The 14,456-nt window shown below is 45.2% G+C and overlaps 1 protein-coding gene across 1 annotated transcript in view; it reads left to right on the top strand.

Moving 5' to 3' along the window:
* LOC125034984 (guanine nucleotide-binding protein G(s) subunit alpha-like) overlaps positions 1–13,834 on the top strand; it is a 14,788-nt gene extending 954 nt beyond the window's left edge. The window contains exons 2-6 of the mRNA XM_047627029.1: positions 3,979–3,988; positions 4,466–5,037; positions 6,973–7,152; positions 9,068–9,266; positions 9,565–13,834. Of these exons, the coding sequence (XP_047482985.1) occupies positions 3,979–3,988; positions 4,466–5,037; positions 6,973–7,152; positions 9,068–9,266; positions 9,565–9,711 (1,108 nt within the window). The 3' untranslated portion in view covers positions 9,712–13,834. The remainder of the gene's footprint in view (positions 1–3,978; positions 3,989–4,465; positions 5,038–6,972; positions 7,153–9,067; positions 9,267–9,564) is intronic.
* Positions 13,835–14,456: the final 622 nt, after the last annotated feature.

Raw genomic sequence — 14,456 nt, 5'->3', positions numbered from 1 at the left:
AGAGAGAGAAGAGAGAGAGAGAGAGAGAGAGAGAGAGAGAGAGAGAGAGAGAGAGAGAGAGAGAGAGAGAGAGAGATGAGAAGGAAGAGAGAGAGAGAGATTGAGAAGGAAGAGAGAGAGAGAGATTGAGAAGGAAGAGAGAGAGAGAGAATGAGAAGGAGAGAGAGAGAGAGAGAGAGAGAGGAAGAGAGAGAGAGAAAAAAGAAGAGAGAAGAATGAAGAGAGAGAGAAAAGAGAGAAAAGAAAAGAGAAGAGAAAGAGAAGAGGAAGAAGAGAGAGAGAAAAGGGGAGAGAGAAAAGAGAGAGAGAGAAAAGAGATAGAGAAAAGAGACTAAAGAATAGAAGAAGATAGAAGAGTAGAGAAGAGAGGGAGAGAGAGAAAAGAATTTGATAAAAAAGGAATAGAGGAGAGGAGTAGAAGAGAGAGAAGGAGAAAGAGAGAGAGAGGAGAGAAGAGGAGAGAGAGAGAAAGAGAAAATGAGAGAGAAGGGGGAGAGAGAGGAGAGAGAAAAGAGAAGAGAGCCATATGCGCGCGACGCTCTTTTCTCTCGCCTCTGCTGTTTTCTTTCTCTCTCTCTTCTCCTTCTCTCTTCCTCCTTTCCCTCTCTCTCCTCGCTCCTCTCGCTCTCTCTTCTGCGCTCCTCTCTTCTCTCTTCGCTCTCTCTCTCTCCTCCCCCTCTTCTTCTCTCTCTCCTTCCTTTTCTCCCCCACTCTCCCTCTCTTCTCCTCTCCCCTCTCTCTTCTCTCTCTCTTCTTCTCTCCCTCCGTTTCTGCTCCTCACTCCTCGTTCTCTCCTTTCCCCCTTTTCTCTCCTCTTCCTCTCTCCCTCCCCTTTCATCTCCCCTCTCTCCCCCCTCTTCCCTCTCTTCTCTCTTCTCGCTCCTCCCTTCCCCCCTTTTCCCTGCCCCCCTCTCTCTCCTCTTTTCGCTCCTCCCCCTCTCTTCTCTCCCTCTCTTTCTCTCTCTCTCTCCTCACTCTCTCTTTTCTCTCTCCCCCCCTCCCCCCCCCCGTCCTCTCTCTCTCGTTTTCTCTCTCTCTCTCTTCTCTGCCTCTCTCCGTTTTCCTTTCTCCTCTCTCTCCTCCTCCTCTCCTCTCCCCCTCTCTCTCTTTTCTTCTCCTTCTCCCCTTTTTTTTCCCCTCCCTCTTTTCCTACCCCCCTCTCTCCCCTCTCTCTCCTCCTCCCGTCCTCCCTCCCCTCCCCTTTTCTCTCTCTTTTTTCTCTCCTCCTCCTTTTCCTCTGCTCTCCTCTCCGCTCCCCCTTCCTTTTTCTCTCTATCCTGCCCCTCTCCTCCCTCTCCCTCCTCTGTTTTTTGGGCTCTCCCCCCCCCTCTCTCTCTCTCTCTCCTTCCCCCCTTCGTCCCCCCCTCTTCTCCTCCCTCCCTCCACCTCTTCTCTCTCTCCTTTCCTCTCTCTCTCTCTCTCCTTCCTCTTCTCTTTCTCCTCCTTCCCTCTCTCCCGCTCCTCTCTCTTCTCTTTCTCTCCTCTCTCTCTTCTCTCTCTCTCTCACTTCTCTCTCTCCTCTCCTTTCCGTCTGCTTTTCTCTTTTCCCCTTCCTCTCTCCTCTCCTCTCTCGCTCTCTCCTCTCTCCTTCCCTCTCTCTCTCTCTCTCTTCCCCCTTTCCTTTTTTCTCTCTCTCTCCTCCTTTTCCTCCCTCCTCCCCTTCCTCCTCCCCCCTCCATTCCCTTCCCCCTTTCCCCCCTTCCTCTTCCCCTCCCCTCCCCCTCTTCCCCCTCACTCCTCTTTCCCCTTTCCCCTGGGGTTTCCCCCCTCCCCCCCCTTTTTCTCCCCCTTTGCCCCCCCCCCCCCTTCTTCCCTCCTTCTCCTAAATGTTTAACTGGGTTTGTTTGTTCTTCCTCAATCTTCTTGGGGGGTTCAGGCTTTCTCTGTCCCCTGCTCGCCCCCCTCTCCTTTTTCTCGGGGTCTCTCCTCCACCCCTCGCTCTCTCTCTCTCTATCTGGCCCTCTCCATTCGCCCTCCCTCCTCCCCTTCCCTTTCCTACTCTCTCGTCTTCTCCCCTTCTCTTCTCTCCTCTCCCCTCTCCTCCTTTCCTCTCTTCCTCTCCCTCTCCCTCTCTCCCTCTCCCCCTCCTCTCCCTCTCTCTCTCTCCCTCTCTCTCTCCCTCTCCCTCTTCCCCTCCCTCTCTCCCTCTCTCCCTTTCTCTCATTCTCTCTCTCTTCCTCTGTTTATTTCGTCTTGTAAGGATTTTCTGATTTCCCTTTTCATTCATATATTTTTTTATTTACTGAATTATCGTCATGATTATCATCTTAATAGTTCTTGTCATTTTTTTTTTTTTTTTTTTGAATACCATATAAAGTATCTTTATGATCATCATTATTAATGTCGTTTTCATTATTTTATCATAATTATTATTATTTTCATGGTATCATTATTCCGATTATCATCATCATCATCATCATCATTATCTAAGCCCCTCCCCCCCCCCTCCCCCCATCTCCCTCCGCTTTGGGAGAACATTGGAATGAAGGCAGAGGGCAGGGGGGGAGGGGGGGGAGGGGTAGGGGCGAACACGGAACAGGTGTTTGACGAGCAGAACAAATTTAGCCGCACAACACCTGTGTCTATTAATAGCCTTTGGGGTGTGTGTGCGTGTGTGTGTGTGTGTGTGTGTGTGTGTGTGTGTGTGTGTGCGTGTGTGTGTGTGTGTGTGTGTGTGTGTGTGTGTGTGTGTGCGTGTGTGTGTGTGTGTGTGTGTGTGTGTGCGTGTGTGTGTGTGTGTGTGTGTGTGTGTGTGTGTGTGCGTGTGTGTGTGTGTGTGTGTGTGTGTGTGTGTGTGTGTGTGCGTGTGTGTGTGTGTGTGTGTGTGTGTGTGTGTGTGTGTGTGTGTGTGTGTGTGTGTGTGTGTGTGTGTGTGTGTGTGTGTGTGTGTGTGTGTGTGTGTGTGTGTGTGTGTGTGTGTGTGTGTGTGTGTGTGTTTGATATAAAAATGTGTGTATGTATGTATGTATGTGTGTATGTATGTATGTATGTATGTATGTATATATGTATTAGGAGGGAGGGAGAGAGAGAAAAAGGAGAAAAAGGAGGAGAATAGGAGGGAGAGAGGGAGAACCCCCCTCCCCCCCCTCCCCCCACTTTGCCCTTGGACAGTTTCGTGTGTGTACTTTATGTCAAAAGGGTGGCAGTTGACTCAGCTAACCCCCCCCCCCTCCCCTCCTTCTGCCTTCTCCCCCCCCCCCCCTGCCTCCTGCCCCTCCTGCCCCCTCTTGCGTCATGAATGTGAATCTTAAAAAAAAAAAATTTTTATAGATGGATAGAATTTGTATTTTTTTTGTTTTAATGATGGGGGGGGGGGTCATCATCATTATTATTACTATTATTACTATTATTATTATTATTATTATTATTATTATTATTATTATTATCTTGTTATATTATAATTACTTTCATCGTTGTATATCTAGGTATTATTGTTGTGCTTATTGTAGTTGTAGTTGTTAACATCATCGTTATTGTCATCATGGTTATGATATTATGGTTATTATTATTATTGTTGTTATTTCCAATACTGTATTCTGACGATTCATCATTGTTATCGCTTTACCATCTCTTTATTAGTAGTGTTCCTTTGTTATCTTTCTCATTGATTCTCTGTCTGTCTGTCTGTCTGTCTATTTTCTCGCTTTGTCTTATATGGTTCTTAATAGTGTCTTTCTCATTATCATTATCATTTCATATCTTTCATTATCATCATCATCATCATCATCATCATCTTTCATAGTTATCATTATTATATGATCATTATTACCTTTTGTCTCATTGTCATCTTTCCTTCTCATTATCTCTCGTGATTCTGTCATTATCTCATTGTCATTGCTTCGTTGCCACATCTCTGTTATCGCTCGGTCGTAATTATTTCCTCTTTATTATCGCTTGAGATGTTTGTCTCGTTTCCTGTCATCGCTCTCCAAGATCTCTAATCTTTTGCCATCATTCTGTGTCTTTATCTGTCATCAGGATTATCTCGGTAACTCTCACCGTGTTTATCTCTTATTGCATCTCGCCCGCTGAACTTTCTCTCTCTCGCTCTCTTTCTTTCTCGTTCGCTCTCTTTCTCTCTCTCTCTCGCTTTCTCTTTCTATCGCTTTCTTTCTCTCTCTCTCGCTCGCTCTCTTTCTCTCTTGCTCGTTCGCTCTCTTTCTCTCTCTCCCTCGCTCTTTTTCTCTCTCTCCCTTGCTCTCTTTCTCTCTCTCCCTCGCTCTTTTTTCTCTCTCTCGCTCTCTCTCTCTCTCTCTCTCTCTCTCTCTCTCTCTCTCTCTCTCTCTCTCTCTCTCTCTCGCTCTCTCTCTCTCTCTCTCTCTCTCTCTCTCTCTCTCTCTCTCTCTCTCTCTCTCTCTCTCTCTCTCTCTCTCTCTCTCTCTCTCTCTCTCTCTCTCTCTCTCTCTCTCTCTCTCTCGCGCGCGCTCGCTCTTTTTCTCTCTCGCTCGCTCTCTTTTTCTCCTAGTCCACCATTCCTTATTTATCCCTCATTATATCTCAACACAATTATATCTTTGATCATATCTCATCGCGATCATATCTCGGATTATCTCACATTATATCTCACCACGATTGTATCTCATTATATCTCACCACGATTGTATCTCATTATATCTCACCACGATTGTATCTCATTATATCTCACCACGATTGTATCTCATTATATCTCACCACGATTGTATCTCATTATATCTCGCCAGTATTATATCCGTCATTATATCTCGCTAGTACTATATATCTCGTTATATCTCACCACGAGTGTATCTCATTATATCTCGCCAGTATTTTATCTCTCATTATATCTCGCCAGTATTATATCTCTCATTATATCTCGCCAGTATTTTATATCTCATTATATCTCAGCAGGATCATCATCTTACCCGCTGCCTCTCTCTCTCTCCCCCGCAGTTTCCTCGACCGCGTACACATAGTCCGGCAGAACGACTACACCCCGACGGAACAAGATATTCTGCGGTGTCGAGTCCTCACCTTAGGCATTTTTGAGACAAGATTTCAAGTAGATAAAGTTAATTTCCAGTGAGTATTCTTGGGGGGGGTTGTTGTGGGGTGTGTGGGTGTGGGTGTGGGTGTGGGTGTTTTTTTTTCTCTCACTCGCTTTCTGTCTCTGTTTGTTTGGCTTTCCCTTCTTCCCTCTCTCTACACCTCTCTCGCTCCCCCCCACCCTTTCTTTCTTCCTCCCTCCCTCCCTCCCTATACCTCTCTCGCTCCCCCCCCCTCCCTCCCTTCCTCCCTCCCTTCCTCCCTCCCTCCCTCCCTCCCTCCCTCCCTCCCACCCTCCCTCCCTCCCTCCCTCCCTCCCTCGCTCCCTCCCTCCCTCCCTCCCTATCTCCCTATACCTCTCTCGCTCCCCCCCCTCCCTTCCTCCCTCCCTTCCTTCCTTCCTTCCTCCCTCCCTCCCTCCCTCCCTCCCTCCCTCCCTCCCTCCCTTCCCCTTCTCCATTTCCCCCACCCTCTTCTCTCGTCATAGGGTAAAAGTTGACCTTGAGATCCCCCCTCCCCCTCCCTCTCCCCCTTCCCCTTTCATCCATTCCCCTCCCTCTCCCCCTCCCCCTCCCTCTCCCCCTCCCCCTCCCCCTCCCCCTCCCTCCCCCCTCCCCCTCCCCCCTCCCCCTCCCCCCTCCCCCTCCCCTCCCTCTTCCCTCTCCCTCTTCCCTCTCCCTCTTCCCTCTCCCTCTTCCCTCTCCCTCTTCCCTCTCCCTCTTCCCTCTCCCTCTCCCTCTCCCCCTTCCCTCTCCCTCTCCCTCTCCCTCTTCCCTCTCCCTCTTCCCTCTTCCCTCTCCCCCTTCCCCTTTCATCCATTCCCCTACCTTCACTGAACACGTGTTCCCGCAGTAGGAAACTTGTATAGCTATTTATATGCACATTCACCTGTACATAACTTGCACTCGGATTTCCACATCCACATAAACATTCACATTCACATAAAGATCCACATCCACATGACACTTTAAGTGGTCAGATCCACAGACTCTTGGATATACAGACGCACACGCATTTGATATACACATGCAATTTGATGTACACATACGCATACTATGGACATATACATATACACTCGGATATACACATACACTTGGACATACACATACCCATACACTTTGATATGCATATACACACATACTCTTGGACATACACATTCACATACTCAGATGTACTCATACACATACTCAGATATACACACATATACATATATGCAGACATACCCACACATGTACGCAGACATACATACACACACACTGGGACATACGCATACACTCGGACATACACACAAACATACACATACATCCAGACATATACATTCACCTCACTTGGACATGCACTTAGACATATACCTACCTTCAAACATACACATATGCTCAAACATACACACATATTTGTACATAAACATATACTTGTACATAAACATATACTTGGACATACACATATACTTGGACATACACCAAAACATGCACATACATCTGGACATGCATCTACACTCAAACATACATATATACTCGAACATACACATAAACTTAAACATACACATATGCATACACTTGAACATACACATAAGCATACACTTGGGCAGACACATCTATATGCACATGGACATACACATGCAAATTCGCATTCAATTTTGATTATATTTGTGATTATTATGATGACATTATCATCCTCTTGTTTCTTCTCTGAGTGTTAGGAGGATTGATTTTTTTCTGCATCTGTTTATTTTCTGTCTCTATTTTCAGTATGTGTATTTTTTTCCTTTCCTTTTTCCTTTTCTTTTTATCCATTTCTTCGTCTCGCCGCATATTCTTCTCGTGGTGCTCATTTTCTTACCCCTATTTTTATTTGTGTTTACTTTTGTTTGATGACTGTTGTTATAATTATAATGATCATCATTGTTAGTATGTAGTTTATCCTAGGTAATACTAACCCCCATTTCCCCCCCTCCCCCTCCCCCCCACACAGTATGTTCGACGTGGGCGGTCAACGCGACGAGAGGCGGAAGTGGATCCAATGTTTCAATGACGTCACGGCCATCATCTTCGTCACCGCTTGTTCCTCCTATAACATGGTCCTCCGGGAAGACCCCAGTCAAAACCGGCTGCGGGAGTCGTTAGATCTCTTCAAAAGTATATGGAACAACAGGTGAGGCAAAGGGTTTTGGGGTAGATTGGTTTTTTGTTTTGTTTTGGGTTTTGTTTTGTTTTTGGGGGGTGGAGGGGGGAATTGGGGTTATTGGGGGGGATAGGGAGGAGGAGGAGGTCATCTTGTAAGGGCAGGGGGGGTGGGGAGTGGGAGTCTGGGGTGTAGATAAGAGGAAGGGCTAGTGTGTGTCTCCCTTTAGGGGTCCTCCATTCTCGCTCTCTCCCTCGGGTTTATCTTGGCCGCTTGTGTCCCGGTTACCGTGCCACCCCAGGGTAGTACAGCGCAGGGTGAGGGGGGGGGGGGGAGGACAGATGAATCTCTCTCAGGGGGGGTGGTGGTGGTGGTTTGGTCCTTTTGGGTTGATTTCGGTGCGGGAGGGACGTCGGGAGGGTAGTCCTTGGCTTCCCCCCCTTTTTTTGTTGCATGGGGGCATTGTAGGAGGGCCTGATTTTATTTTGTTTGTTATTACTTTTTTTTTTTTTTCTGGGGAGAAGGGGATTATTGAGCACTTGTATTTGAGCATAGATTAATATATTATTGAAGATAAAAAAAAACGATAATAATAAATAAAAAATGGAGATGCATAGTATAAACCACCACCATTTTTTTTTCAATATTTATTCAATATGTAAGGCAATCGGAGTTGTATTTGGTTTTTGGTTCCATTTCTATAATTATTTCCTCACATGGTTATTCATTATTGATTCTAAGTTCAGAGGCAGATGATTGTACATGTTGACAGCGGTTTCTCGGGTTCAGTGCGTGCTTCTCTCGTCTTCCCAAAGCTGGCTGAACGAGTGCTCTGTATTTAGCAGTCGTAGTTTTTTTCTCTCTTGTTTCTACAAATGAGACATTGTGATATTTAATAATAATGATATAAGTAATAGTAATAATAATGATGATAATAATACTAATAATGATAATAATAATAACAGTGATAATAATAATGATATTAATGATAATAGTAATAATTATAATGGTAATGATAATAATAATAATAATAATAATAATGATAATAATAATAATAATAATAATAATAATAATAATAATGATAATAATAATAATAATAAAAATAATAATAATAATGGTAATAATAATGATGATAATGTTAATGATGATAATATTAATGATGATGATATTAATGATTGTATAAACAATAACAATAATGTAACAATAATATTCATTTTGATTTTTTTCGGTAATATTCATTAGTATGTATGCCTTATGAGTAGTGATGAGTTGTAATTCACCAGATACAAAATTTCTTAATGCAACTAACACATTAATGCAACATTATTTGTATTGAGAGCAATGGTGTTAGGATTGTGGCTGGAGATGTGAAATAAAAGCAAGGCTGAGGGCTGAGGACTGACAAACCTTAGGACATCCCACCCACCTCCCTCTCGGTATAACCAGCACATGCTGTTTCTAATTTTGAAAATCGTTTTACTTAAATAACCATGCTAACTTTGACATAATGATATGTTATAATATTAACACGATAATGTGTAAGAAATCGGGAGGAGATTGTCTAAAACAAAATTTTACCACCGGTGCTGCTGGACCCCAGTTTAAATGTGGCATCACAAAACTTCACAACCAACAGACACAGTAGTTACTTTGTGTGTGGTTGTTCCCTGAACAAATAAGAAAATGATTCTTTGATGATATGATTGTGTAAAAAGATTTTGATCTCAAAAAGTGTGTTTGTAAAAGAATAATTGCATGCATTGAGCAGGAAGTGCAGTATATATTTCATCATATGCTCATTATAAACATGCAGGCTGCCCATACAACAGATTATAAGAAGGGCTTCTTATAAAGCTGCACATACATACATCACACACAGATGCACGTACAGGAAATATTAAAGTCCTTCTCAGGGAGGATCTCTCATACTTTGGCCTTCTCCCAGGTGGCTACGCACAATCAGCATCATCCTGTTTCTAAACAAGCAAGACCTCCTGGCCGAGAAGATCCGGGCTGGGAGGAGCAGGTTAGAAGATTCTTTCCCTGACTTTGCTCGGTATCAGACCCCACTCGATGCTACCGTGGAACCAGGAGAAGATCCAGAGGTGGTGCGCGCAAAGTACTTCATCAGGGATGAATTTCTAGTGAGTTTTCTCTCCAGTTCAGTATATTTCAATGTCTTATTTACTTTGTTTTGAGAACAAAGTTGAGTTTTGTTGTGAATATGGCATTGGAAATTGCTTTAGATTATGCATTAAGTGTTTTTGTCTTTTCATGTATTTTATTCTTTAAATTTATATATTTATTGAAATTCATTATTTTCCCCCCCCCTAGAGTTTGTTGACTTACCAATGAAAATTATGATAATAATACATAATTATAAGATATAAAGAGTGAAAAAAAACAGAACAGGATTATAAACCCCTTTCCTCCCATTTGCAGAGGATAAGCACGGCAAGTGGTGACGGCAAGCACTATTGCTACCCTCACTTCACATGCGCCGTGGACACGGAAAACATCCGCCGAGTGTTCAATGACTGCAGGGACATAATACAAAGGATGCACCTCAGACAATATGAACTTTTGTGATGGCCAGTAGGTGTGGGTACTGCGGGCGGCAACAGTATAGCTCCGTGCGAGCGAGCGAGGCAGGCAGGCTGGGTGGAATGGGGCGGGGGATCCGGGAGGACGGAGTGACCCTCCCCGTCTAGTCTCCTCAGAGGATGGTTCTCGCTCCCTCAGGACTTCCTCCCCCCCTCTTCGCCCGCTAAAGCTCCTCCTGCGCCTCAAGCATGGCACAACATCAACTTTCCTCAACCCAGTTTTTGGTTTAGGTCCTCGTTTTGTTTTCTTACAAAAAATAAAATAAAAAAAGATATGAACGCTACAATGTGATTGTAGATATAGATCAATGGTATCCCCTCCCCTGCCCCTGGCCCCCTGCCCCCATCCTTGCCCCTTTCCTTTTCCCCTTGTCCCTCCTCCCTCACCCACTCCCTTCACCCCCCAAATATGGAAGATCTCTATATATTCATGAAATAAATCTTCTCTTGCTCTATCTCTCCTGGATGTGTGCAGTGGCTGCCCCAAGCCACTGCTCCACAGGACTCTCTTGTGATGCAAATTCAAGCTCAAAATCTTTCTCAACTTCTTAACCACGGAGTACTGACTGCTTCACAGTACTCCGTGGTCAAGTTTCTCCCACTCTCACTTCCCCCACTCTTTTCTCTCAGAAACATTATGGCCTCTCCTCTGAGCAATTAGCGGAACTCTCCTTTTTTCCCCGTGATAGATATCGATACCTTGGATGATGAAACTGGGATACTTTTACATGGACATACAACAGAATTGTTCCAAACGTAGACTACTTAGCGCGTGATGTATCCTTGTCAAGCATATTCACCCCTCCCCCCCCCCCCCCTTTCCTCCTCCAGCCCCTGTTCTACCTTTGCTCCCTGCCCCTTCCTCTCCCCCCACCCCCTCCCCTCCCCCAATCATCGGACTACCTTTGCCGTTTATCCCCCCCCCCCCCCCCCACCCACAGATGATCTAGTTTCCACCACAATGCCACATTGGACTCCTAGCCCCCCCCCCCTCTTTCAGTCCCTCCCCCTCCCCCTCCCTCTCCCCCTCTCCCTCCCCCTCTCCCTCTTTCTCTGTGTCCTACTCTTTTCTTCGTCCTTCTTCCACTTTATCTCTTTCTGTTCCCCCCCCTCCCCCTTCCCCCCCCCCCCCCCCCCAAGCCCACTTGGATCTACTGTATGTGCCCTGTTTTCCACTCCCCCCTCCCCCTCCCCCTCCCCCTTCCCATTTCCCAGTTTAGCAACTGCCCAACTCTTCAAAGTTAGGAGTATTGTCAATTGATTGTGTGCAAAATTAAAAAAAAAAAATCTCTTGATTTAGAAGTCTTGTTTCACAAAAAATAAAAAACCTTAAAAAAAAAAAAAAAAAAAAAAATGTTCTGTCTCATGCTTTTGGTGTCCATATTTTTTGCTAATTTTATAAATATATATAATATAATAATATAATATAATATATATATATATTATGTTGGTGGTATGTGAGCCTATATTTATGTCGGAGGGCGTGGAGTGCGCTCAAAATCTTCGCCCTGTCAGTCTGTCGTAGGCCTGGCAATTTTATGAGTTTTTATCTATTTCTATTTATTTTATCTGTCAAACACACCAGAGAACTGCTTTTGTGACTCTTTGCTTTTGTGGAAGAAATCTCAATTAGAAGGAATTTATTTTGTACTTTTTTAATTTATTAAGTAATAAGTGCAACCAAGTAGACTGGTGATAATTATTTGTGTAGACGTGAATGTGTTTTTAAAGACCCACCAAATTGTGCTATAACAACTGAGTTATGGATCAGTTTTTGCAACCAAAAATTTTTTTTTTTTTCTCCCTCCCCCAAGCTTTACAAATTTCACTACTGAGTAGTCTTTAAAAAAAAGAAAAAAAAAATAAATAAAAATAAAAACTTGTGTTTCAACTGCTGGCACCTCTCTCTTCTGACCCTCAAGAGGCATGTTTACATCCAATTCTCTTTGGTTCCAGTTCTTGCCGTGAGGCCACGCAGATCTTGACCAAACCTCGGGAAGGAGCGGCCATTTCACGCTAACTTTCTGATAATTTGTTTTATTTGGTCTTTTGGTTTGCCTGTTCTTTATCATTGTTATTACTCCAATGGATGTTTTTTCTTCATTTATATTGCAATTGTTGTATTTTGGTCTGCATTGCGTTGGGTGGCAGGAAGGCGAGAGGTGCTGGCATACAGGAGGGCGTGAATGAACCCCCCTCTCCCTAGCAGTGAGGAGTGGGAGCCCAACCGGTCGCCGCACGCCTTGGTTGCCTCACTCGGTTCCGGGCAGGAAAGGCGGCCTTGGCCTGGGCTCTCAATCCTCCACGTGATGTGCACGCTGTATTGGCCAGCAGTGCATTGGCAGATGGCAGCAAAGGAGGCTGTCTTTGCTGTGCTGAATGTAGGAGTTACGGAAATGAAAATGAGTACTATACATCTGTCAAATGGTGACAAGTGAAAGATTTTTTTTTTTTTTTCTTCTTTTTTCATGTATCTTCTTATTTTAATCCTTTTATTTTCCTTGTCTTTTTTCATGTTTTCCTGTGTAGGATGAGGATGTCTGAACAACTTTGTGGGAAAAAGAAGTTTACTTGAAAAGTGCCAATATTGTACCCTAGGCTGAGAGCATAGGTGTAGCGGTGAGTTTGACGCACCAATTGTGTGAGTTTGGGCGGTGGTGTTGGACGGCACCGGGTGGTGGTGTTGTCGCAGGGTTGGTGCCGTGAGTCACTGTGGTCAGTCTAGTTGGTGGCTGGGGGGAGGGAGCCAGGGCCCCCCGTGCTCCCTGGAGCCCATGGCCCCTCCCAAACCGCCAGCCATTCCGCAACATGATAGCCGTGGTAATATTGGATTGTGGTTCTGAAGCCTGATGGGTTACCCACAACCACATCAATATCGTTTACCACGCACCTTAGTTAGGTGGCTACCGCTGTGGTCCCTCTACTTTGCCTGTACAAATCCCTTGTTTAGTCTGCCCCCAGGGCATAAACACCAGCTTGTGTTTTATGTTAGAGGCTTGTGTAGTGCGCCTAGAACACCAGATTGGTTTAGCTGCGCTTCAGTCCCAAATAGTCTCCAGGGAGCATCCCCCCCTCCCACCACCTCCACCTGCCCCTCCTCCCTTTGAGCTCCGCCCCTTCCTAGGGATCCCGTTCTCCTGGCCTGCTCTCCATGCCACGTTGCCTCTGCTGGCATCCCATGGCTGTCTCCCTGCCATGCTGCCCCTTCTAGCTCTGCCCACTCTATTCCCTACAGCCCCTCCTCCTGGTACCCCTCCCTCCCCCTTCCCATCGCCCCTCCCCGGCCCCCGAGAAACCCTGCCGTGATCCCCCCCCACCCCCCACGAGTCCCCAAGCCCTTTATGGTTAGCAGGTAACGTTAATGGCCTCCTGGGCTGATAACCCCCTGCGACGTCCCACCCGTAGAGACCAAGCCCAAACTGGTAGCCAACTCAGGCGGGAGGGAAATTCTGCTCGGAACTTGCCCCCCCAGCTTGATCCTTCTATCGTCACAATCCTCCCCGTGTAGTTATAACCTATTAAAAAAGTGTTACAGAAAATTAGAATACCTGATTTTATGTAATTGAATGTGTTTAGTTAATGTATACCAGCTCTGTGTATTGCTTTGTATCATGGCTAAAGTGTAGGCATACCTCTGGTTTAACAGTGAAGCAACAAGATCAGCTGCAGGAGTGGTGTGGGTGCGGGGCCAGTCGTCCTCCCTTTCCGACCCCTTCCCCGGGGGCTGTGGCCTGGCGAGCGTCAGGCCCCTTGGTCGGCTGTCCCCCTTGGGTCGAGGTGCCGCTTTTGGAGGTGCAGGGGCTCCGCACACCCCGGGGGCTGCCCGTGGGCTGCCAACTTGTCTCGTCTCCCAGTGTTGGTGGCCCACTCACCCCCAGCTGCCCCCGCAGGTAAGCCCGCCCCTGCACCCCCACTCATGCACGCCCACCGCGCCCGCACCACCATAACACGTGGAAGCGGTTACTCGGATCCTGGGTTAACATTACTATCCTAGCACGTCAAATATATATTTCAGAAGTATATTTCAGATGAATTTATTCAAATGCTGCGTAATGGTCACTGTAAATTGTGTAATTGTGAATAAATTTACAATGTCTTATTTACAAGAAGCCTTTGAGTTTTCATTTTCCCTTTTTAAATTGAAGGTTGCTGTATCCAAAGAAAACTGATGATTGCAAGATCTGCAATAAGATCTTAATCTTTCTACATGCCCCCAAATAATGCTAAAATATATCAACCTGGAATAAAACCAGTATCATTTGGTTATTTTGGTAAATCCTATATTATTGTTTGTAAGAGAAATATGTCCCACCTAGTTACTGAGCATTTTTGCTATCTGGGACATTAGTTTCTCAAATGACTTCATTGTAAGTAGTGTGCTGAAGCTCGAATACAAACTTTTAGGACTTCATTTAAATGATTTTTTACTAGGTCTATTTCGATTAGATCATCGGTATGAGATGAAGGCAAACGTAATGGTGCTTGGAGCATGGAATCCTATAATCTCTGAAGAAGACAATTTGTAGATTTTTTTGGAAAAATAGAATTTTTAACACATTTCAAACTGTAAAACAAGATGGGTTGGTTCCATAACCTTACAATAAAATATTGTGGCAAAAAGGGGTAACACTTGGTTAACAATTAGAGTAAGTGGACAGAAGGGGATGAAGAAGAGAAGGAAAAGGAAAGCAAGAGAAGAAATGACCATGCGAGATTAGTTGAGGCGAGGTC

The sequence above is a fragment of the Penaeus chinensis genome, chromosome 19 (assembly GCF_019202785.1).
Source record: "Penaeus chinensis breed Huanghai No. 1 chromosome 19, ASM1920278v2, whole genome shotgun sequence".
Classification (NCBI taxonomy): domain Eukaryota; kingdom Metazoa; phylum Arthropoda; class Malacostraca; order Decapoda; family Penaeidae; genus Penaeus; species Penaeus chinensis.
Note: the sequence above shows the minus strand (reverse complement) of the source record. Positions and strands in the feature narration are given on the sequence as shown.